We start from the raw sequence: 23,056 nt of genomic DNA, 5'->3' as shown, positions 1-23,056 counted from the left end.
CAGGAGGTCTGGCTCCAATCAAAATTCCATCACTAACTAAAGTGGCACATGGAAGCTGTAGTAAGAGAAACTCCTACCTCTAACCCCTCTCCCAAACTTCCATAACGCATGAGTCATTTTCCTTCCTGTAAAACTCGTACCAAAGTCCCACCATCTCGTTCCTCTCTTTAACGACCAAACACCGCCTTACTGTCACTCACTGAGCTTCGGGGAAAACACATGATCTTCTTACCAGAACGTTCTTGCTTCTGAAACATGTAAAAGTGGGAAAAGGAGGAGTTGAAAATAAGACTTCAAGGAAATATGGACTTAAATAGAAACAGATTCTCATGCGGGAGAATCTCTTTGGACCAGATTTAACTTTGTGTGGTATCTTATAATATTTACCTGATGATGAGGGAAAATTTTTAAAAATTAAGTCAAAATTATTTAAAAAATGCGATGATATTATGTTTTTCACCTTTTTATTTTTCTTTTTTATATTCAGATACTAATTTTTTAATCTAAAGCCACAGCAGACTGAAACAGCATTTTCATCTCTAATAAAATTTCAGAAATGAGTATTAGGGAATCACATTTATTTTATAAATAATTTTCCACTATAGTAAATGTGTTTACTGTGTACTGACACTGGAGACTCCTGGAAATGTTGCACAGATGTTTCCTTTTTCTACATACTGTTTTATTATTAGGTTAACAGCATATGGAGTTTTTATGGCGCAAGTTCCTGTACTGTTACTGTACCAACAGTATTTTAATATAGAGTTTAGAGACATTAGTATATAAAATATCAAATTAGCTGATAAAAAACAAATCTATAGTGTATTAAGTACAACATGTTTAACATCAATCTCACACTTAAACTCTAAGTGTGCTACAGTATAAAACTCACTACGTCCTACAGAAGTTGGAGGTGAACACGGCATGACGTAGTGCTGCTTTTCCCAACACACCTGAATCAGGCAATGCTGTAAACTGTAAAACTGAATATGTTTCTAAAAGGTGTTTTGAGGACTGAAATGAGAAGAGATGTGTAGTTCCTGGCTAAAGAAACACTGATCTATTGTTCAGTGCAGTTGATCCAGTAACAGGACTTTAGTCATCATTTCCAACCACAGTAAGACCTGCTGTTCTGTGCTGGCTGTTATACAGGTACACTGCACCCAGGCTCTTTCTGTTCCAGGTTTTACTCCTCCTACAGTATATCATTCTCAACACTAGTGAGTTTCTGAAATAACTGTTTGTTTGAATAACTGTAAAAGATAATCACGCTGATTAAAAGCAAGGTAATGTAATGCAGATGTGCACCAGACAGATGTTTACTCTAATTTCAAAAATCAACAGAGATGATTAGAAACTGTACCCAAAACCACCTTCCTGCCATCAGTAGCAGTCACAACTCTTAGAAAGTGTGTCTGTGTGTAATGGCTAGTTTCCAATGCCTTATGTTTTTGATAGAAATTAATAAGCATTTAAAGCTGAAAAACAATAGTCTGTCAAAACCAGATGTTTTTTTTTTTCTGTTTGTATGTTTTTCCTTTAATTAGCACATTTAAACCTATCACCTTGATTGATCAACTTTTATCAGCTGCTAATAAACTAAACCTGAGAGCACAGATGCGTAATCCATGTGTGAGAAAGACTGTTTCGAGTAGACACTTGTGAATAATCTCAGAGCTAAAGGATCGTAAAATAAATAATAAATGGATAATAAAGAAGTAACCAGATGTTCCCAATCAAATAAAGGATCAACAAATCTACCAGGTACAATTAAGTGCATTTGATTTGGACTGGTTGACTGGTTCACTCTGAGACATCATGTAGGTTTCTTCAGCCCATGTTGTGACAGACAAGCATTAAAATGATCCTAGCAGAGGTTTCCACCTTGACTGGATTCAGCTTTGGGTAGGCCTTTTTATGCTTAGCCTCCGTAATGGTAACTAACCATCTACTACTACACTTTTTCTCCTTGACCACTGATTATTCACAAGGCATTGAGGCTGCTGTTTCACCCAAGCCTCAGCATGAATATACAACCGAGGGCTGTGACCTCATCATCCGTGAAAAGCTCAAAAATACCACAGTATGCAGGTATTGTATGCCAATGCCACTGGTGGAAAGTGTTCCCAGAAGGGTGTGAACCCACAGGCTGAACCCAGTGCATTGCCCAAGAGCCAAAACACTTCTACATATTTAGTGACTGTGGCTCTCAGTGCACCAATCCACCATGGCTGACATCTCAATGGGGTCTGACAACCCTGACAGCAAATTTTCAGATAGAAGTGAGAAACCTTCCTCTGCCACATTTTCCTTTAAGGTGCCCACATTTCAGAAATCTGTTTGCTTTAGTCATAATTCCTGTGAATGCCTTGGTGGCTTCTGGGATAACTTGATTATTGTGACTATTTTTTTAATTTTTTATGAATCAGACAATGTCAATGTTTAAAGTGCACAGGTGCCATCAAATCCTCCAACCAACTCCAGTTCTGTTATGATGGAATATCATCACAATGACCTACAGACATCCTGCACACTCATGACATTACCTATCTCTATCACACTGCCAGGAGCATCTCCTCCTCCTCCTCCTCCTCCTCTTCTACTGGAGTATTATTTAGAGGTGTGCCAGGTTTGCTATCTCTGATCTCCTTTATGATTACCCCTAAGGTGAGTTGTAATGCTTCACTCAATTGTTGGCACACGTTATCCAGATCATTTTGTCCACCATTGGGGTTAGGAAAGGTGAAACTGGATTGCTAATTAGGTGTGTGGTTCTATTAAACTGGAGAACTGCTAAGGTTTCCTTCTCATTCCAATGCTAACCTGGGAAGGTTCAGGGAAAGATAATGATAATGGAATTTACTGCAAACATTCAGTCATACATCACTTTTGCTTTGAATGAAGACGATACCACGTGACTCCCACGTGACTCTTGCTGCCCCTGGTGGTTATGTGGGGTAACCCCAGTTACATCTGTAAATAATGTTGAACTGTACTGCTGGAGGCAATGTGCTGAGTACAGCATTTCCAAATAAAGAAAAAAAATGCATTGCTGTTTTCACACCATGCTTTTTATCTCCAGGTTCAATCTGAATACCTTCCCTAATGCTGTCTGATGTTGGTGTTGTTAATGTGGGTGTTGGAGTTTTTGGTGTTGGTGCTGGTAGAGTTGTTGGTGTTCTTAGTGTTAATAGTGTTGGTGTTGTTAATGCTGGTGTTGGAGCTTTTGGTGTTATTAGTGTTTGTGTTGTTGGAGATGTTGTTGGAGATGTTGGTGGTGTTAGTGTTGGTGGTGTTAGTGTTAGTGGTGTTGATGTTGGTGGTGTTAGTGTTGGTGATGTTGGTGGTGTTAGTGTTGGTGTTGTTGATGTTGGTGATGTTAGTGTTGGTGTTGTTAGTTGTTTTTGTATTACTACTACTTGATTTCAAACATTAACTGTGAAAGCTTACTCAGCTGCATTATACCTGGCCTGGAAACCTAAAACGAAGCAGCTGTACAATCTGGAAAGAGTTCTAAGCTTGTGCAAAGTCACAGTCTGTAATTCATCGTGGAGCTTTCATGATGCGTCATGATCTGTGAGCTCCAGTACCATGCTAATATGAGCCAAAGAAACCAGCAAATTTGGACCTGAAAGGTAAAACACTCCTATTTATTGGCATGGAACAGATTTAATTCCCACAGAGTTGTGCTCCTGTTACTCATATTAAGTGTGCAGAAATCAAACTGCATTCTGGCTCTTATGACGCTCAATCAGAGTGCCATTTGGGCTCAGGGCCTATCAGTTTTACAATCAAGGCTTTATTCCCCTGGGCTAACGGCAAAGACTTTAAGGGTGATTACAGAAGGATTGTCTTAAGTACCTCAGAGCAAAAAGGCACTGTAAGTTAAATCGTATCCTGACAGAACAAAGAAGGATATTGGGTTTCACACGGTTACGGGAATAACGGGTAAAGATCAGTGTCAGGTTTGAGATATTTAGGATTATTAGTCAGTGTTTCTAATAATGGTACAGAGTTGTAATTATAGGTTATATAACTAACCATATTACAAAAACACACTTCATTCTTTAGATATTCTAATAATCAATACTACAGTAATGGAACACTGTTCCCTGTGCTCCTTTTTACTGTGTACCACTGTGTATAGTAGAAATGACAATAAAGACTCTTGACTTGACTCCTGTGCCTGGTGTTGGAGCTTTTGGTGTTGTCAATGTTGGTGTTGTTGGAGTTTTACTCTTTTTTAATTTATAATAGTTTGTTACATCGCTAGTTTCCAATAGACTCAATTCCATTATTTACCTTCAACAATCTGCAAAAATAATAATTTTGATTATTTAATTTAAGATACGTCTCATTTCAATACATCATCTCTGAGCCAATAACATAAAATAAGGAAAAACAGGGTCTGAATGCATTCTGAATGCTCTCATTATATCTTCTCTATCTTTTTAGAGACGTCTATATTTTGCAGACACACCTTTATGAATTTTTTTTGCCACTATGTTACAAGCTATATCTATAATTCCTCTCCAATGGTGGAGACACACAACACACACAACACAACCTGTATAATTGGCACAAATCTCCACAACATATAGTGGAACATCTTCCCAGAAGAGTGGACGTTATTATAACAGTAAACAGGGATTAAATGTAGAATGAGATGTTTTCTTTTCGAAAGGTTGTGTTTACATTCTGGTGTAACTGTAACTGATCAGGTGAAAAAACCAACACAAAGCACTTGATTAAAAAATAAGCATGAATTAAAGAATCAGTAGATTAATTTCAGCTCATATTTCCTCTTACTGTAAACATCCTCTCTTCATTTCCTGTAGTCTCTAATGCATTCTGCAGCCAATCAGACACTAGCATATGATTTGATAAGAGCTGCTGCTTCCACGTGTACTGTTGTGTTGAAGTTCCTCAGTGTGAGTGAAAAGGAACCGAGCGAGGAAAATACCTGAAAGAGCCTAAGTGTGGGAGTGGAAGTGTTTATTGAGAGGTGTGGCAGTCAAAGGGGATTTTTTGGAGGTTTGTTGGGGTTTGAAGTTTAGGCACTTGGGTTTGTGGGGGTGTAGAGGCTTAGGGGTGTGGGGGTCTGGAGGGGTTTGAGGTTTTGTAAGTTTAAGGGGTTTGTAGGGGTCTCATTTTTGGGGGGGTGGGTATGGGGTGTGGTAGGTTTGGGGGGGGTGAGGGTTTAGGGGTGTGGTAGGCTTGGGGGTGTGAGGGTATGGGGTGTGGTAGGTTTGGGGGTGTAAGGGTATGGGGTGTGGTAGGTTTGGGGGTGTAAGGGTATGGGGTGTGGTAGGTTTGGGAGTGTGAGGGTTTAGGGGTGTGGTAGGTTTAGGGGTGTGAGGGTTCAGAGGTGTGGTAGGTTTGGGGGTGTGAGGGTTCAGGGGTGTGGTAGGTTTGGGGGTGTGAGGGTATAGGGGTGTAAGGGTATGGGGTGTGGTAGGTTTGGGAGTGTGAGAGTATAGGGGTGTGAGGGTTCAGGGGTGTGGTAGGTTTGGGGGTGTAAGGGTATGGGGTGTGGTAGGTTTGCGGGTGTAAGGGTATGGGGTGTGGTAGGTTTGGGGGGTGTGAGGGTTTAGGGGTGTGGTAGGTTTGGCGGTGTGAGGGTATGGGGTGTGGTAGGTTTGGGGGTGTAAGGGTATGGGGTGTGGTAGGTTTGGGGGTGTAAGGGTATGGGGTGTGGTAAGTTTGGGAGTGTGAGGGTTCAGGGGTGTGGTAGGTTTAGGAGTGTGAGGGTTCAGGGGGTGTGGTAGGCTTGGGGGTGTGAGGGTTCAAGGGTGTGAGGGTTCAGGGGTGTGGTAGGTTTGGGGGTGTGAGGGTATAGGGGTGTAAGGGTATGGGGTGTGGTAGGTTTGGGAGTGTGAGAGTAAAGGGGTGTGAGGGTTCAGGGGTGTGGTAGGTTTGGGGGTGTGAGGGTATGGGGTGTGGTAAGATTGGGGGTGTGAGGGTATGGGGTGTGGTATGTTTGAGGGTGTGAGGGTATGGGGTTTGGTATGTTTGGGGGTGTGAGGGTATGGGGTGAGGCTCCTTGTGTGGACTTATAGCACGTGTTATTAGACGACATGTGCATTAGATAATGCTATTAAGTAGGAGGGTCTGAGAACATCTGAAACACTAATCTCCCATGTGAGTGGCACAAGAAGCTTCTAATAGAAAACGAAAGGCGGATCAACATGACAGAGCAAAATCCTTATCAGATCTGCTCACGTGAGGCCTCATCCTGTACATCAGCCTGGATATGAACGTGTTTATTACTAAATATATCAAAAATATGTGGTATTCTGAAAAATCTGATTAAATATTAAAAAAATACTTTTAATTTGAACTGCCACTAAAGAAGTTTTTTTTATTATTAATTTAATTGTTATTTATTTTATGGTTTTTTATGGGCAGGACCAAATGCTAAATCTGATTGTTAAATGTAGTTGATGGAGAATAAAAATGTTAGCATGTAGATGAATTGTGTATTTTGTGTGACTACATTTTTGGCTTTGAAAATTAAAAAGTTAGGTAGCTGTTTTTAAACAAATAAAATAGATGAAAAGAAAAACAAATTGGTCTGATCACTATTTAAAATTTTATCAACCAGATCTAAGTGGGTTTAAAACAAAGGGGCCGTGGTGGCTCAGTGAGCAACTAATCAGAAGGTCATCACATCTTTGAGAAACCCCTTCAGATATCTCAGGAGAAAGAGACTGTAGATAAAATGAGATCAATGCAAAATGAAAACAGCAAAAAAAAAAAAATGTATCTGTTACAAAGTAAAAGTTTCTTTTTTTAATAGTTCAGCGTTAATCACATCAACTCTACCAATCATTCTTCATAAAAGTAGCACATGTAAATGTTCCAGTAATGATTATTATCAGCATGTCGTATTACAGCGGCATATTGTAGAAATCCCACATCCTAATCTAACACTGTGCTAATCTTTTCAGCAGTCTGGAAACGAGAAATGTCACCACGTCCAGCCTGCTGTTAGCCTCTGCTAAGATTTCAGAATCAGAACTGGTGCCTTATTTGTCCTGATTTACTCTCCCGCTCGTTTTCCTTCTGGATGACATTTTAGACTCGTTCTGGAAAACGGAAAAGCTCTCAGACCTGCTTATGCTCTCAGAAAAAAGGAACAAACCTTCACCTTACATACACACCTCACACACAATGTACCTGCAAGGTGTATCTGTTACCTAGAAGGTAGCATGTTGTGTACTCTGCCCAGAAATCATCCTCATTCTGGTCCAGTTCAAATGTAAGAGTTCTCCTGACAGAATCAGGTGTTTGATGGGTGTAAGGAGAACCACAGGCAGCATGACCCAAACATCACTATTCAACATTTCCCAAGTGCAGTTTGTTGAGCAGTTGCCAAAGCTGGTGAAACTTGAAGCCATGCCACCGAGAAGCTGGTGGACAGAAAGAGTTTCCGGATCTCCGTTGTGAGGTCATTCTCCAATCTCACAACATGAAGTGATGAATATTAGAGCAGTCAGGAAACCTGGAAAAGTCTGCTGAAGGAGTTTTGACAGGAGGCAGCAGTTCAGGCCAAGATGGAATTTTTCAGTGTGTATCTTCACAAGGCATCAGTACTGTCCGTGTGGACTCATGACCATGGGTTTTATTCCAGCTGGAGCATCAGTGTGGAGCTCTTACAGATAACAGATATCTGATTTCCTGGGTCTGAACTCGACCAGGGGAAAAGTGCGTTTATTCTAACAAAGGCGCCGCAAAATGCGCCGTGACGCGCGCGCTTGTACAGCAGCAGAAACCGGATGCGCGCAGTGACATAAGCGCGTTCCCTTATAGCGATATATCGATCCCTGATTTTCTTTTTTATAATATTTGTAAAGCCGAACCCGTTTCTCGCTCGCGCTTACGTAACGCTATCGATCACTACTCCTCGTGCGAACAATGCGGACTGGAGCCCCATTTAGGATCCCGCAAACACCTACATGCGGGGAAAACAGCCTTCATCATCAGTATCATCTCCTACATCTGACCCCACGCACCTCCACGCACCGCTCACTGTTTATCCCGCGACCGCAACAATATCCTTTGTTTTTAAACAGCTCGTGCACGCGCGATTTCATGCGTGATGAAACCTTCAAGCGCACACGCTGATGCTCAAGAAATCTCCAGCTTCACCGAACCAGATGATGGACTGCTCTCAGATTCATTCAGGAAGTTCTGGAGTGCACAATGAACCCAATCATCCGTCCCCTCCCTGCCTGGAAAACCGCACGCGCTGATCTCATGCTTCAATGGTCTTCTAAAAAGCAAACCAAAAATCCTACCCTGTGTGTGTGTGTGTGTGTGTGTGTGTGTGTGTGTGTGTGTGTGTGTGTGTGTGTGTGTGTGTGTGTGTGTGTGTGTGTGTGTGTGTGTGTGTGTGAGAATAAAGCATGCTTTCAATGAAGAGGAAAGAAGTCCCTTCGACACTGCGTTTGCGGGACTGTCCGAGCTGAACTATCTGCAGCACAAGGCACCTTCAGTGTGAAAGTCATCATGGAACAGTGATTCAGAAGCAATACCTGCAAGAGCAGCTGCGCTCCCTGGGGATGTCCTGCGTGCTCTTCTCTTCGTAAAGCCTGTGCATCACTGCATTTAGGTCAGAAGCAGTTTCGGGGGAAGCTGATGGTCGGCCATGCCTCCTACCTCCTCCTATCTCCTGCCTGCTTCACTGGAACAGCGAGCGGAGCTGCAACCTCACTCACATCTGCTGGTCTGCTAGAGCTCGGGGAAACCACGCCCCCTCTGTGCACTGGTTGTTAGTGCTTTCAGTGTGTGTGTGTGTGTGTGTGTGTGTGTGTGTGTGGGCGCGTGTGTTTTTGTGTGAGGTCATTGAAGTTCTCATTACTGTTCTGCTGGTTGATCATCTATGAGAGCTGAACTGTTACTGTATGACCAGTGTGAGTGTGAGGGACATGCGCAGTAACATGTTCTCAGGGTTCAGTGCTGACATTGTTCTTTTCAGGAGAAAGTATCAAACAGACACCAGGTGACGTCATTGATACCTTATATATTATACTGTATTTACATACCAAAAAATGTACACATTTCTAACAGAAAATTAGTTCTTCTTTATGGCACCAATACAGATGTATTTTTTAAATATGATTATTTATTTTAATAATGCGGATATTTAACACTGAAGTTTGGGAATTTCAATCAAGTAGAGAAATATGAAATCTTCATGCAGTTCCATTTTTACTCAAATAAGCTGCTATTCTAAACTAAATAATTTATTTACATATCTAATATAAAATAATTGTCTTATTGTTGTATGTTTTATGGTATATTTAAGTACTTATATTTTATACTTTATACTTTTGTTTTTATACATTTGGACAGTCGTAAAAAGCATTTCACATCACATTCTGTATGTATATGTGACCAAATAAAATGTGATTCGATTTGATAATTATTACACTTTTGAAAGCAGAATCAGCCTCATTTCATTGCTCCAAAACATCTTTTATACTGATAATTAAACAGAAAAAAACTAAAAGTGTGTCCATATGTTTGCAGTAAAATGTATACAGTATATTATATACATGTTCTGGCCTGTGGGAGAACTTTAGAGAGTGCACCACATCTCATTTTCTTTCCTGGAACAACCCCATTGAAGCACTTCATAATGCATCCACACACACACACACACACACACACACACACACACACACACACACACACACACACACACACACACACACACACACACACACACACTATTTCTGCTATTAAATTCTGATAAAACGGAGATTTTGCTCATCGGCCCAAAAAATAGTACACAGAAGCTCCAGCATCTCAGCCTGCATTTAGACGGTTGTTCTGTAACTACTAGTTCAACGGTAAAAGACCTGGGAGTTATTTTAGACAGCAACTTATCTTTTAAAAATCACATCAATCAAGTTACAAAAACAGCCTTCTTTCACCTTAGAAATATTTCTAAGCTAAGAAATATGTTATCTATATCTGATGCAGAGAAGCTCGTCCATGCGTTTATGACCTCTAGAATAGACTACTGTAATGCATTACTAGGTGGATGTCCTGCATCATTAATAAACAAGCTTCAGTTAGTTCAGAATGCCGCAGCAAGAGTTCTTACTAGGTCAAGAAAATACGATCATATAACCCCAATCTTATCGTCCCTACACTGCCTTCCTATTAAGTTTCGAATGGACTACAAACTACTGCTACTCACTTATAAAGCACTAAATGGTTTGGCTCCCATGTATCTATCCAGTCTTTTAACACGCTACAATCCGTCACGCTCCCTGAGATCTCAAAACTCTGGGCTTCTAGTAGTTCCTAGAATAGCAAAGTCCACTAAAGGCGGTAGAGCATTTTCACATTTAGCTCCTAAACTCTGGAATAGTCTTCCTGACAGTGTTCGGGGTTCAGATACACTCCCCCAGTTTAAGTGTAGATTAAAAACATATATTTTTAGCAAAGCCTACACATAACACACATCACACATCACATCACAACCTTGTGCTCCAGAACATCTGATCACATGCACATTATCAACTTGTGCTGTTAATATCATGAACAGCAGCTACGCTAATTCCTCTCCACTGCTTCTCTTTCTCTCCCCATCCCGAGGCTTCCTGAGGTTTGGCCAGCTCCAGTCACGTCCCACCTCGTGAAGATTATGGACCTATGGATGATCATGGAGAAGTAGATGCCGAGTGTTTAAAGGCCCTGGCATGGAGAAGCTGATGCTGGATCTATGATGATCACAAATTGTTCTGTATTGTTGAAAGATTTATGACCAAACTTTTGATGTCACCCATATGAGGATGGGTTCCCCTTTGAGTCTGGTTCCTCTCAAGGTTTCTTCCTCATATCATCTAAGGGAGTTTTTCCTTGCCACTGTCGCCACGGCTGCTCATCAGGGACAAACGCACACCATTCACCTTCACTGTTGTTTTCTGTAAAGCTGCTTTGAGACAATGTCTGTTGTGAAAAGCGCTATACAAATAAACTTGACTTGACTTGACTTGACTTGACACACACACACACACACACACACACACACACACACACACACACACACACACACACACACACACACAGGAGGAAACCCAGTCTACTCACAAATCAAACTTTTTGTTCATACACCAGCATGATCACATGTTTAGACAATCTTCTGAAGATGAACTGACGTTTCCTCAATGTTAAGGCTTGGTAAAGGATGGACAGTATGCTGGAGATCCCAAGCATGAGATCAGGATTCTGTAGGAGATCCTCTGTTACAGCTGAGAAGATTTTACATAAAGCTGTTTAAATTCTTTGATTAATTGATTTCAATTCCTTATTCATGTTTTTTTATCCAGACATTTATAAGGTTCTGCTTGTATCTTTTAGCTAGAAAGTTGACCTGAAATCTTCCTGCTCTTTGCATTAGCGCATGATGCTGTACTGTTGATTTGATTTAAAAATTTATCATATATGTTCGGAACCCCCCCCCCCCCCCCCCCCTTTCGAACCACAGGCAAACTAACATGTCATTGATTCTGTCAGCTTCATTTAGTGACAAATAAACTTGAACTCTCTTCTTCAAAGGCAAAAGAGTCTTTAGAGAATCTCCCTCATGTGCACTCGTGATTACCAGCCAGCACCAAAACACATAATGACACCGCTGAGACACGTTATTTCTGTCATCACCGTGAGCATGGGTGCTGTTTTTCCACTCCTCTCAATTCCTCAGTGTAATAAGAACAGGGGAGTTACTCATGGCATGCATGAAGGCAGTTATAGGAGATGCCGTGCCTGGGTTTCCCTTTTTGAGACTTCCCAGGTGGAGATGCTTTCAAAGAAACCACAAATAAACTTAGTACAAGCTGTTCCACAATCCCCAGCAGTGTCCTCTGTCCCTGCACAGGCAGGACCTTCCCTCCACTGTAGTCCATGTAGGAATGAAGTCAAGGGTTACATAACGGAATTAGGTTCCTCCTGTCTCCTCCTGGGTGTGATGGAGACACCACAAAAAAAAAAATCACAAAACACAAAGCACCTGGTGTATGTTTGGAATGAAAATTAATCGTTGCAGAGACTCAATCATTTGTTTTTGTTTTGGTATCATGTGGTGGATGAAACTGTGGGCCGTAAATAAGATTCTTATCTGCTGCTTCAGGAATGCCGTATCACAACCTACCCTGGGGTCACGTTACAGTGCCGTATATGTACATGTAGCAGTACTACATGTGTGTGTTCTACAATACTGTAAATGAAATGAAGGTGCATACTAAAAGGTCACTCTTTTATACAGTGAGACAGAGAAGCCTGCAGGCATCGTATTGGCTTGAATTGAATCACATGCTCTCGAACAGTAATATGGAACGACACACAGACCTACAGAGTAAAAGGGCTGACTGTGGATCAGCAGTTTCCTCTCGAAATCTCGCTGTGAATCTCGCTCTCCTCAGCAGCACAATAGTATAAGTGTGGGGTCTTGTGTTCACCTCTCACCATCTCATGAGGGGAAAATCACATTCCCTGAAGCAGCTTCTGCTAAGTAGGTGTTCGTGTTCTTGTGTAAGTGAGGATTTTCTGTGGATCTGAACTGAGCTGTGAAGGTCATGTGACAACAAAACCGAAAATGAAAGGAAACACCCTGCTGCTGTAGTGTAGCTCACTATAGCGTAATCATAAAATCATGGGTTTAACCAACACACACACACACACACACACACACACACACACACACACACACACACACACACACACACACACACACACACACACACACACACACACACACACACACAGGATCTAACCTACAAAAAGCTCCATCTATGGAAAACCAGTGCTTTCCTCCTCCAGAAAGGACATGCTGCAGTTTCACATACAGAAGCTCTCCAACACTGTTGAGTGAAAATCTTTAATAATATTTCCTGCAGGTTAAAATGTGCAAAATACAAACTAGATCATTATAAAACCCACTGCCTTCAGTTAGGTATAAAAGTATTTGCTTCCTTCTTTGGTCAAAATACACTTCACAAAAACATACAGAACATCAACAGATGTAGATTTGACCAACACCAGAGAGAAAATCAGCATAAACATTACAGAGCAACAGAAGAACTAATGAAAAGTGTGTGCAGCGTGACCGTGACAGATCTTACAGGTAATGAGTGTTATAATTCTAGGAGATTTCCATAATAACGATCGATAAGCATAGTGTCCTTCTCAGTGCTTCATAAACTTATAAAGGAAAAGAAAAAGAGAAATAAATCAGATGATTGATTTTGATATCCTGTGGTTGTATTTTCTCATTGGAAAAAATATTTAATTCTACACACAGATGAGGGCACATGGACAAGAACCTGTGCTGGAATGGCTTCTTTGCAGCTTAGCTGAAGTCTCGGTTGTTAAGGATCAGAGGAGCCACGAGAGTCCAGAGGTACAGAGCCAAGGCCAGCCAGCTGGAGCTGATCTTCACCCACACTGCAGGCATAGTGCTTTCCATGGACGTGTACGCCGTGTTAGGCCTTGGGAAGAAAAGGAAAATACAAGAGTGAGAAAAAAGAAAAGAGAAGAAGATTAAAAACCATACCTGTACATAACTATTGGGATTTTTGCTTAGTATTTAGTGAAGATCCAAAATCTCAGCTTAAAGTGTGGGATCAATGCACTGTTTTATTTAAGTCTCAGCTTCCTGGCAGAGATAACCAGGTTTTATGGTAAAATAACCTTAGGCACCATTTTTGAACTTCATGGCCTCCACACAGTGACCTTCAATACACATGGATGTTCTTCTAAACTTTCTGATGGTGTAAATAAAACCAAAGTGTCAGTTATGTTAAACCTACAGCCGAGGTTGAAGAAACCCTGAGAAACAGAACTGACTGCATCTCTTTCCCTCCTCACTGTGACTGGACAGAGTGATCATGTGTTTACGGGTCCAATTCTGCACAGAAATCCAGCTGTTCTGGTTCCTGCACAGTGTAATGTCTACCTACATGTGCTGTTTTTATTCTGTGCTGCATGTTACTCTACTCTCAGGTCTGTGGAATTGATACTCACTGATACCAATTAGTGAGAGTCATCATGATGTAAAGAGAAGCCAGGACGAGACAGAAGTGAAAGAAAGAGTAACTGTAGGTCACGCCATCCTCTTCATTATCCACAGCACGTCTCACTCCGTCCTCTCCCACCTCTGCCTCTCGGTCGAGCGCCAGCTCCTGCCTCTCCTCCGTATGCATCAACTTATTCACCTGAGAGTTATTGGATGAACGGATGCTGCAGGAGACATGTTGAAGGATAAAATAATAAATATGTGAATTACTGTTGTGAAGGATGAAATGTCCTACAAAACAAAACCTCCAGATTCAAACTTATGATATTAAAATGTTTTATGGTGGTCACAAAGGTCACAGTTCCTCCTTCACCATGATCTCATGTTTGATTTGGCTTTAGATCTTTTCCTGTCACTGGGTTTGTTACCTGATGATGTGCAACTGCATTGTGTTAGAACTCGATTTACATCCATATACATTTAAAACATCTGGCAGACACCCTTATCCAGAGCGGCTTACTGTGCATGTGTGAGCTTCAGTATTGTGTTCTAACTGATTACTGAACTTCCAAACTTATTCCCATCTATTACAGTTCAGTACACTCCAAATTTCAGCTCAGCTTAACAATGTACTTAACAACAGTTTAGCTGTTTTTTATTACTGTATTTTATTTATTTATTTCACTATTTATTTATTTATTTATTTATTTATTTAAACTAACTCTTATATTTGTAAATCATACTTTCTTCTCACAGCTATTTTGTTCCTGCGGAGGATAATGAATGGTTTTATGGCCAGAAATTACACTAAATAATAACCATTAACTGCACACGAACTGTTGGAGCTTTAAATGCACAACTACTCACCTGGCATACAGTGTGCAAAAGAGGAAGATGACCAATCCCACAATTCCTTGTGCATCCCACCATTGGACTTGCCCAGGAGGGATGGTGGGGGTTGGAGCAGCTGTGGTAGTGAGGTTGTTGGTAACCAGCTGTAGCAGGCTGGGGTTACATTTCCGATCTACATCGAGGCGAAAAGGATATCGATTTTCAAAAATTGATTTGCATCTCATTGTATTTTCATACATTGTTTTTTTTTTTTTTTTATTGAAATAACTGCATGCTTGTATAGCAGCACCTGCCTCCAAGTTTGAAGAAAACCCAAATAAAAAGCTTCTTATTTACTCTGCCCAGTTACAGCACATCAAAAATAGCTCAAAACCCAGCAACCATTACTGTCTGCTTAGTAACGGATACTACCAGTGTGTACCAAGAGAAATCATGCTTGTATTTGTGGGGCAAATATGTATATTTTATTTTTATACTCCTTTCCTTCAATGGAGTAAATGCATTTTTTATATATTGGACACAGAACATTCTAAAGATCCAGGTGATTAAAGCCATGTGACAAATATTAATAGGAATTTATGATTATCATTTCAAGCAGGACTAACAAATCAGTTTGTCCTGGAAATTTTGAAGTACATGCTGTAAGTTCCTACAGGGGGATCACCACACAACTGTGGGTTCAGCACCACGGCTAGCGACATGAACGCCAAAGCCAAAACCCTATCGGACGTCTCCGATCTTCTCACTGCGTCTTAAAGCCAAGCGTGATGGATTTTGTTAAAGAAATGAGTTACAGAGAAATTGATCAGGGTAAAGCTGCACAGCTTTACAGCTCAGTAGAGCTGCCACTGTGATGCAACCGCTGATTGCTGCAAGCAGGAGAGAACACAGCACCATGATATCCATTATCTACACCCTAAACACAATAAACAACAAAATACATGAGCATCTGAGGCTCTTAATGACCTTTGGGTTTTTTTATTCTTATGCTGATCTATAAGGCAACTTCTAACTGTCTCCACTCCAAGGTGTGATCTCCAAGGTGCAGCTCCTCTGCTCTTTTAGATGTTCCTCCTACCCGTTTACATTCATTCATACATACATACATATGGGTGATGGGGGTTTTTCCTCCCATGCACCAAAACTGTGGAATTCTCTCCTCATTGAGATCAGACATGCTAAATCGTTTAGTGTTTTTAAACCTGCTCTTAAAACTTCCTTTTTCAGGTATTTTTGTGTGTGTATTTACTTATTATTAAAAATCATATTTCTTATTTTTATGCTTGGAAAGCACTTTGAGATGTAGCTTTTAAATGTGCTCTATAAAATAAAGATAATTATTATTATTAAAGGTGGGTCAAGGTGTGTCTTACTGGGATTGTTGCTCATAGCAGACCAGGTGAGATACATGGTATACAGCGAGATGAGTGAAGACTGCAGCAGACCTGAGCCAGGCTGAGCTTCCTGTTCACACATGCAGACATAAATAATACTTCAATTAAATAACAATCATCCCTCAAATACAGTATATGTCTATTACATTAACACAACAGCAGAGAGAACATTCTAACCTTCAGCGATCTAAAACCACAGGATTTTCTGGAATGTGCTGAAAAATATTCCTTTCTCTCCATTTCATGTATGACCTTATAAACCTACTGTTGATTATATAACAGCATGCAGCATCGTGTTTTAATACTTTATATAGTGTGCTGATGCTCTTTATCCTTCCATGAGACAGAGAGAGAGAAAGAGAGAGAGAGAGAGAGAGAGAGAGAGAGAGAGAGAGAGAGAGAGAGAGAGAGAGAGAGAGAGAGTGAGAGAGAGAGTGAGTAATACCTGCACTTGAGGGAGAATGGAGATGACAGACACTATTATGCAGAAGATAAAGTTCAGGCTGATGAAAACTTTGTGTTCGGTGCAGTCATCCGGCTGGGTGTAGAACACGTAAAACAGCACCATCGCAGTAAATGCGGCCGCATACTGAATGAACGTGAAGGACAATAGAGCTGCAGAGGAAACATATAGGAACATCTTAAGTGCTGGGTCTCATTGAAACATGCGTTACTATGGGACATTATTTAATGCAGGATAAAGTCCTTGAAAACATTCAAACACACACATACAGTGGGTACGGAAAGTATTCAGACCCCCTTAAATTTTTCACTTTTTGTTATATTGCAGCCATTTGCTAAAATCATTTAAGTTCATTTCTTTTCCTCATGAATGTACACATAGCACCCCATACTGACAGAAAAACACAGAATTGTTGACCTTTTTGCAGATTTATTAAAAAAGAAAAACTGAAATATCACATGGTCCTAAGTATTCAGACCCTTTGCTGTGACACTCAAATATTTACCTCAGGTGCTTTCCATTTCTTCTGATCATCCTTGAGATGGTTCTACACCTTCATTTGAGTCCAGAAATTTTTCATTATACTGATTGGACTTGATTGGGAAAGCCACACACCTGTTTATATAAGACCTTACAGATCACAATGCATGTCAGAGCAAATGAGAATCATTAAGGTCAAAGGAACTGCCTGAAGAGCTCAGAGACAGAATTGTGGCAAGGCACAGATCTGGCCAAGGTTCCAAAAATTTTTTTGCTGCACTTAAGGTTCCTAAAAGCACAGTGGCCTCCATAATCCTCAAATGGAAGATGTTTGGGACGACCAGAACAATTCCTAGAGCTGGCCGTCCGGCCAAACTGAGCTATCGGGGGAGAAGAGCCTTGGTGAGAGAGGTAAAGAAGAACCCAAAGATCACTGTGGCTGAGCTCCAGAGATGCAGTCGGGAGATGGGAGAAAGTTGTAGAAAGTCAACCATCACTGCAGCCCTTCACCAGTGGGGCTTTATAGCAGAGTGGCCCGACGGAAGCCTCTCCTCAGTGCAGGACACATGAAAACCCGCATGGAGTTCTCCAAGATGGTGAGAAATAAGATTCTCTGGTCTGATGAGACCAAGATAGAACTTTTTGGCCTTAATTCTAAGCGGTATGTGTGGAGAAAACCAGGCACTGCTCATCACCTGTCCAGTATAGTCTCAACAATGAAGCATGGTGGTGGCAGCATCATGCTGTGGGGGTGTTTTTCAGCTGCAGGGACAGGACGACTGGTTGCAATCAAGGGAAAGATGAATGCGGCCAGACACAGGGATATCCTGGACGAAAACCTTCTCCAGAGTGCTCTGGACCTCAGACTGGGCTGAAGGTTTACCTTCCAACAAGACAATGAACCTAAGCACACAGCTAAAATAACGATGGAGTGGCTTCACAACAACTCCGTGACTGTTCTTGAATGGCCCAGCCAGAGCAATGACTTAAACCCAATTGAGCATCTCTGGAGAGACCTAAAAATAGCTGTCCACCAACGTTTACCGTCCAACTTGACAGAACTGGAGAGGATCTGCAAGGAGGAATGGCAGAGGATCCCTGAATCCAGGTGTGAAAAACTTGTTGCAGCCTTCCCAAAAAGACTCATGGCTGTATTAAATCAAAAGGGGGCTTCTACTAAATACTGAGCAAAGGGTCTGAATACTTAGGACCATGTGATATTTCAGTTTTTCTTTTTTAATAAATCTGCAACAGTGTCAACAATTCTGTGTTTTTCTGTCAATATAGGGTGCTGTGTGTACATTCATGAGGAAAAGAAATGAACTTAAATGATTTTAGCAAATGGCTGCAAAATAAAAAAGAGTGAAAAATTTAAGGGGGTCTGAATACTTTCTGTACCCACTGTATATGGTTGAGAAGGTTATTTGCAGGAAATCTGGATATTTATATAGAACCCTTGTTGTATCGAGTCTCTGTCTGATTTTCCTTGTTTTAGGAGGAACCTTTACACAGCAAAAAAACTGTAAACCTGAGAGTGAACCTCCGTACTTAAATAATATAATGTACTTATCAAAAAACATTTTTAGATCTACACTGTTTGTGGAAAGTTTGAATACGAGGTAAAGCAGATTATAGGCAATGCAGTCCACCTCAATCTCTTAGATTTCTAGAGAGATTGTAGTTGTTGTTCTGGAGACATGCCTCTGCACACAAGGGGGCAGCAGAGTACACATCAGAGTCGCCCTGTACTTCTTCAGTGCCAGAAAGAACAATTCCTCTGGCATTAGTTAGTACAACTGATTGCTACAATCTAATCGTATTATCTGTTATAGACACGCCTATTTTATAGCTATACTAGACATAGATGTAATCAAGAAATCACAGAGTTTGCCCACTGCTGCTGCACTGGAAAAGTTATTGCAGTGTCTTAATTCTATATGTTTCCAAAGCCTAGAATGATGTACTGCTCTGCTGGATAAGAATTGACATTAGACTTCACAAAGGTCTGTGGTGAGATCCTTTTATCACTCAAATTTTATTTCCCCCAGTCACTAACTCTCCCAGATTACATGATAGCTTCTTCGTAACACATGAAGCGAACACATCTTCCTGAAATGCTAGTCTCATGCTAGTCGGAGAGCACTTGGGGAAACGCACCGTTTTCCATTGTCTGCATACATGATTGCTAGTAACAATTTAATTGACAAGGCTGCATCCTTCTAAACCAGACAGCAACATCAGACTGATCTGCGAGTACTCTGGGTGATCTTACCTGCATACCAGCACTTGCTGTTGCCATTCTCAGCATTTTCCACCCAACTCTGGTTCCATGTGTGAGCAAAGTCCACCAGCAAAATCAGCTGCATCAGGATGAAGATAAAGGAGCCAACCGCGCCAAAATAGTACCACACTGGAACGAACGAAAGAAACGAACTGTGCAAATTCAATTCTGATGTTTATGTGCATTAATTCATTTTAATTCATTGATCAAAGAACTGGGAAACAACTAAATTCTGAAAGTAGCACCTGTGTTAAATGTGCCATCTGGGATGAAGAAAGCTCCTACTGTTATTCCAACCAGTATCAGGAACTTAAAGAACCAGAATCTAAAGGACACAATCCCATGTGAGCTCATGTGGAATAATGTGAGCAAATACATTCATTCTAAATTATAAAATTTTTTAGAGGTGTGTGTGTATTTGTGGAATCCAGATGTTTAAGAGCGTACCCGTTCTGAATGGAGGCCCGTGGGTCCTTGCTGCTTCGCACTCGGATCATGATGATGGAGAAGAGAACGAAAAAGCAGGCCAAAGCAAAACACATCCTGTACACAGACTTAAAGCCAACAATAACCTCGCAGTTCACCACTCCCTCAAAGCTCGGTATGGACCGGCCTTTTTCACAGAACCCAGGTATCTGTGGAACATGAAATGATCAACCAAAGGTGAAGGAGGCATTATTATAGTTTGATGATTTGTGTTGTATGTGAGATTATTTAAAAAACAAATGGATGATATTTGTAGGATTTATATGGCATCATTATCGTAGATGACTAAAGATCAATAAACTGATAACTCCTCATCTACTTCCTGTGTACCTGCTCCAGACGATGCTCCATTCCAGGCAGGATCATGATGATGGACACGAGGGTGCCGAGGATCAGGAAGAAGGAGAAAGCCAGGCGGGTGATGGTGGAGTTGTAGGTGGAAGGACAACATGCTGATAAGATGCATGGAGCCGAGCTGCACAGACACGATGCCTACAGGAGAATGTTCCAGATCATCACATACATCACTGATCTGCTTCAATATGTTTATTGTTCTCCAGCAAAGTGAACCGGGAAATGATTTCTTATTGATATTGCAATATCTCTCGCTTATTTAACTCATATCACACGAGAGATCTTTACAGAAACCTAAAAAATCTCTGATAATTCTGCTGCCAGAAACAGATGGAAAACAAAAACAAAGATTACTTTATTATTCTACTAATTATTATGATTATTATTGTTATTATTATTATTAGTAGTAGTAGTAGTAGTAGTAGTAGTAGTAGTATGTGAAATGACGTCACAGTCACATTAAATAAATCTCTTATCCAGATTCAGATGAAATGATTAAACTATTCTGGGTTGACCCCAGCCAACCATTTTAACGAAAAAACAACAACTAAAAAGTAATAATAGTAATAGTAATAATAATTAAACATTTCCCCATAAAGCCGCACAGCAAACCCGGAAAAACAGAGCTCAAAACACCAGATCAGAACTCAGAAGTACCCACACGGTCCAACACTTTACACTGGGTCTAGAAAACCGGAATAAAATGCGATAAAGTGTTAGAAAGTCACTCACACAGCTCGCCAGGGAACACAACGCCATACAAGCGCCCATTTTCACTGCGTCAACATCTGCAACAGCTGCAAAAGTGCGGAAGTTTCTTCGTTTCAACAGTAGACGAAGTGAAAATCAATACAGCGCCTGTGATTGGTCAGAATTACTCCGCGCTGTACAGCGGACCAATGCTGTACACCGATGTTACACTCGCTTACAAGCGAATATACAAACAACTCCGTCAGAGAATTCACTTTATCTCTCTACAAATAGTGTGGCACATTGTGTAGGGATTAAATATATGTGGGTAAAGGAGTTATATTAGAAACATGTGTAAAGCGCATGGGCGTAAATCCCGGGGGGGAAGGAGGGACTTGTCCTCCCCCATCTGAGGGTTGCCCTCCCCCCCAAAAAATAAAAAAAAATATCGCACTCTCTATTGTCAAACATATATGTATGTATACCTAAAATAATTGTGTAAGTAGAAAAAAACCCCGCAAAAAATGCACTTAGAAACAGTTGAGTCCCCCCCCCTTCCTCACAGTGGTTTGACCCACTGCCTGCTTTCCCAGTTCATCTCACCTTCTCTACACACACGAGTCAGGTGTGCGGTTCATCTCACCTTCTCTACACACACGAGTCAGGTGTGCGGTTCATCTCACCTACTCCACACACACGAGTCAGGTGTGTGTCTGCGACTCAATTAATGTACAACTCCATTAACTAGGGGATTTTATTTACTTTAAATAAAGCAATTCTCTTTAATGTAGTTGATGAGGACTCATTCATAAATTAGTTGCGGCAAAAATGCTGATTACTGATGTAATTTTCCATGAATCTGCTCTATTAGCGATTAAAATATCACTTATCTAGTGAACGTTAGCTTGTTTAAAATAGCTTGTAGCATAGTGCACTGCAGCTAACACTGCAACTAATGTACTAGTGCACTGCAGCTAACACTGCAACTAATGTACTAGTGCACTGCAACTAACACTGCAACTAATGTACTAGTGCACTGCAGCTAACACTGCAACTAATGTACTAGTGCACTGGCACTAACACTGCAACTAATGTACTAGTGAACTGCAGCTAACACTGCAACTAATGTACTAGTGCACTGCAACTAATGTACTAGTGCACTGCAGCTAACACTGCAACTAATGTACTAGTGCACTGCAGCTAACACTGCAACTAATGTACTAGTGCACTGCAGCTAACACTGAATAAACTGTAAAAATGTAAACTTTTTTTAATTCCTTGTTTTGCTTTGTCATTGAACCTGAGAAAAACTTTGAAAATAACCATAATGAAGCTCCATGCTACAATAATAATGATAAAAGCAAAGTTTTTCACTGTGGGGACACTGTGGGGACACTGTGTCTTTATAAGTACAATTTGACTGTATTATTTGTGTCCCCTTCAAAATTTGCTCATGAGAAATTTTATATTTATTGTCCCAAACAAATCGGTGGAGACTGTGGTGAAGGAAAAACTCCCCGAGATGCAGAAGGAAGAAACCTTGAGAGGAACCAGACTCAAGAGGGAACCTCATCCTCATCCTCATCTGGGTTCCACCTAATGTCCATTTATTACAGATAAACGATGTTGAGGTGCAGTGATGGAGATCAGATACAAACTGTAGTCCTGAGTCAGGACTCACTTTCGTATTAACTTACTTTCATTTTAAGCAACAATGATGCACTCCACTTTTGCAATTGTGTGTGTGTGTGTGTGTGTGTGTTTATGTTTATGCATACACACACTGCCTCACAGTTCTGATAAATTGCTAACATTCCTGTTAGAAGGTTATTAAAAAATTCAATTTCAATTCAATTCATTTTTATTTGTATAGCGCTTTTAACAATGAACAGCTTTACACAGATAATGCGGTGATTAAAAATGAATATGTTCTTTATGAGTAAGTTTGTCCCTGATGAGCAAGCCGGTGGCGACTGTGGCAAGGAAAAACTCCCCGAGATGGCATAAGGAAGAAACCTTGAGAGGAA

The 23,056-nt window shown here is 40.8% G+C and overlaps 3 protein-coding genes across 3 annotated transcripts in view; all 3 read right to left on the bottom strand.

Moving 5' to 3' along the window:
- hivep3a (HIVEP zinc finger 3a) overlaps nt 1–8,751 on the bottom strand; it is a 32,081-nt gene extending 23,330 nt beyond the window's left edge. The window contains exon 1 of the mRNA XM_083543163.1: nt 8,538–8,751. The gene's annotated coding sequence lies outside the window, so the exon portion shown is untranslated. The remainder of the gene's footprint in view (nt 1–8,537) is intronic.
- The window catches only part of phactr4a (phosphatase and actin regulator 4a), a 136,037-nt gene that overhangs the window by 93,322 nt on the left and 19,659 nt on the right, over nt 1–23,056 (bottom strand). The window lies entirely within an intron of this gene.
- Nucleotides 12,881–21,216, bottom strand: serinc2 (serine incorporator 2). The gene is made up of 10 exons (XM_083543329.1): nt 21,072–21,216; nt 20,316–20,477; nt 19,947–20,134; nt 19,745–19,824; nt 19,491–19,628; nt 16,721–16,890; nt 16,255–16,345; nt 14,897–15,053; nt 14,038–14,253; nt 12,881–13,502 (listed from the first exon to the last, which is right to left on the bottom strand). The coding sequence occupies exons 1-10, from the start codon at nt 21,108–21,110 to the stop codon at nt 13,364–13,366; spliced, it is 1,380 nt and encodes a 459-aa protein (XP_083399455.1). The 5' UTR covers nt 21,111–21,216; the 3' UTR covers nt 12,881–13,363.

Source organism: Silurus aristotelis, assembly GCF_946808225.1.
Source record: "Silurus aristotelis genome assembly, chromosome: 6".
In the NCBI taxonomy this organism is placed as follows: domain Eukaryota; kingdom Metazoa; phylum Chordata; class Actinopteri; order Siluriformes; family Siluridae; genus Silurus; species Silurus aristotelis.
The sequence above is the reverse complement of the archived record's forward strand: the minus strand, read 5'-3'. Positions and strand labels throughout refer to the sequence as shown.

What these genes read in the sequence shown, in the direction of transcription:
- serinc2 (XM_083543329.1), bottom strand. Translation starts at nt 21,110, where the DNA reads ATGGGCGCTTGTATGGCGTTGTGTTCCCTGGCGAGCTGT. An exon ending in CAGCAAGTGCTGGTATGCAG is followed by an intron (nt 16,891 to 19,490) that starts GTAAGATCACCC and finishes TTTCCTCTGCAG; the next exon opens with CTCTATTGTCCTTCACGTTC. An exon ending in ACTCTCACTAATTGGTATCA is followed by an intron (nt 13,503 to 14,037) that starts GTGAGTATCAAT and finishes TTTCTTCCCAAG; the next exon opens with GCCTAACACGGCGTACACGT.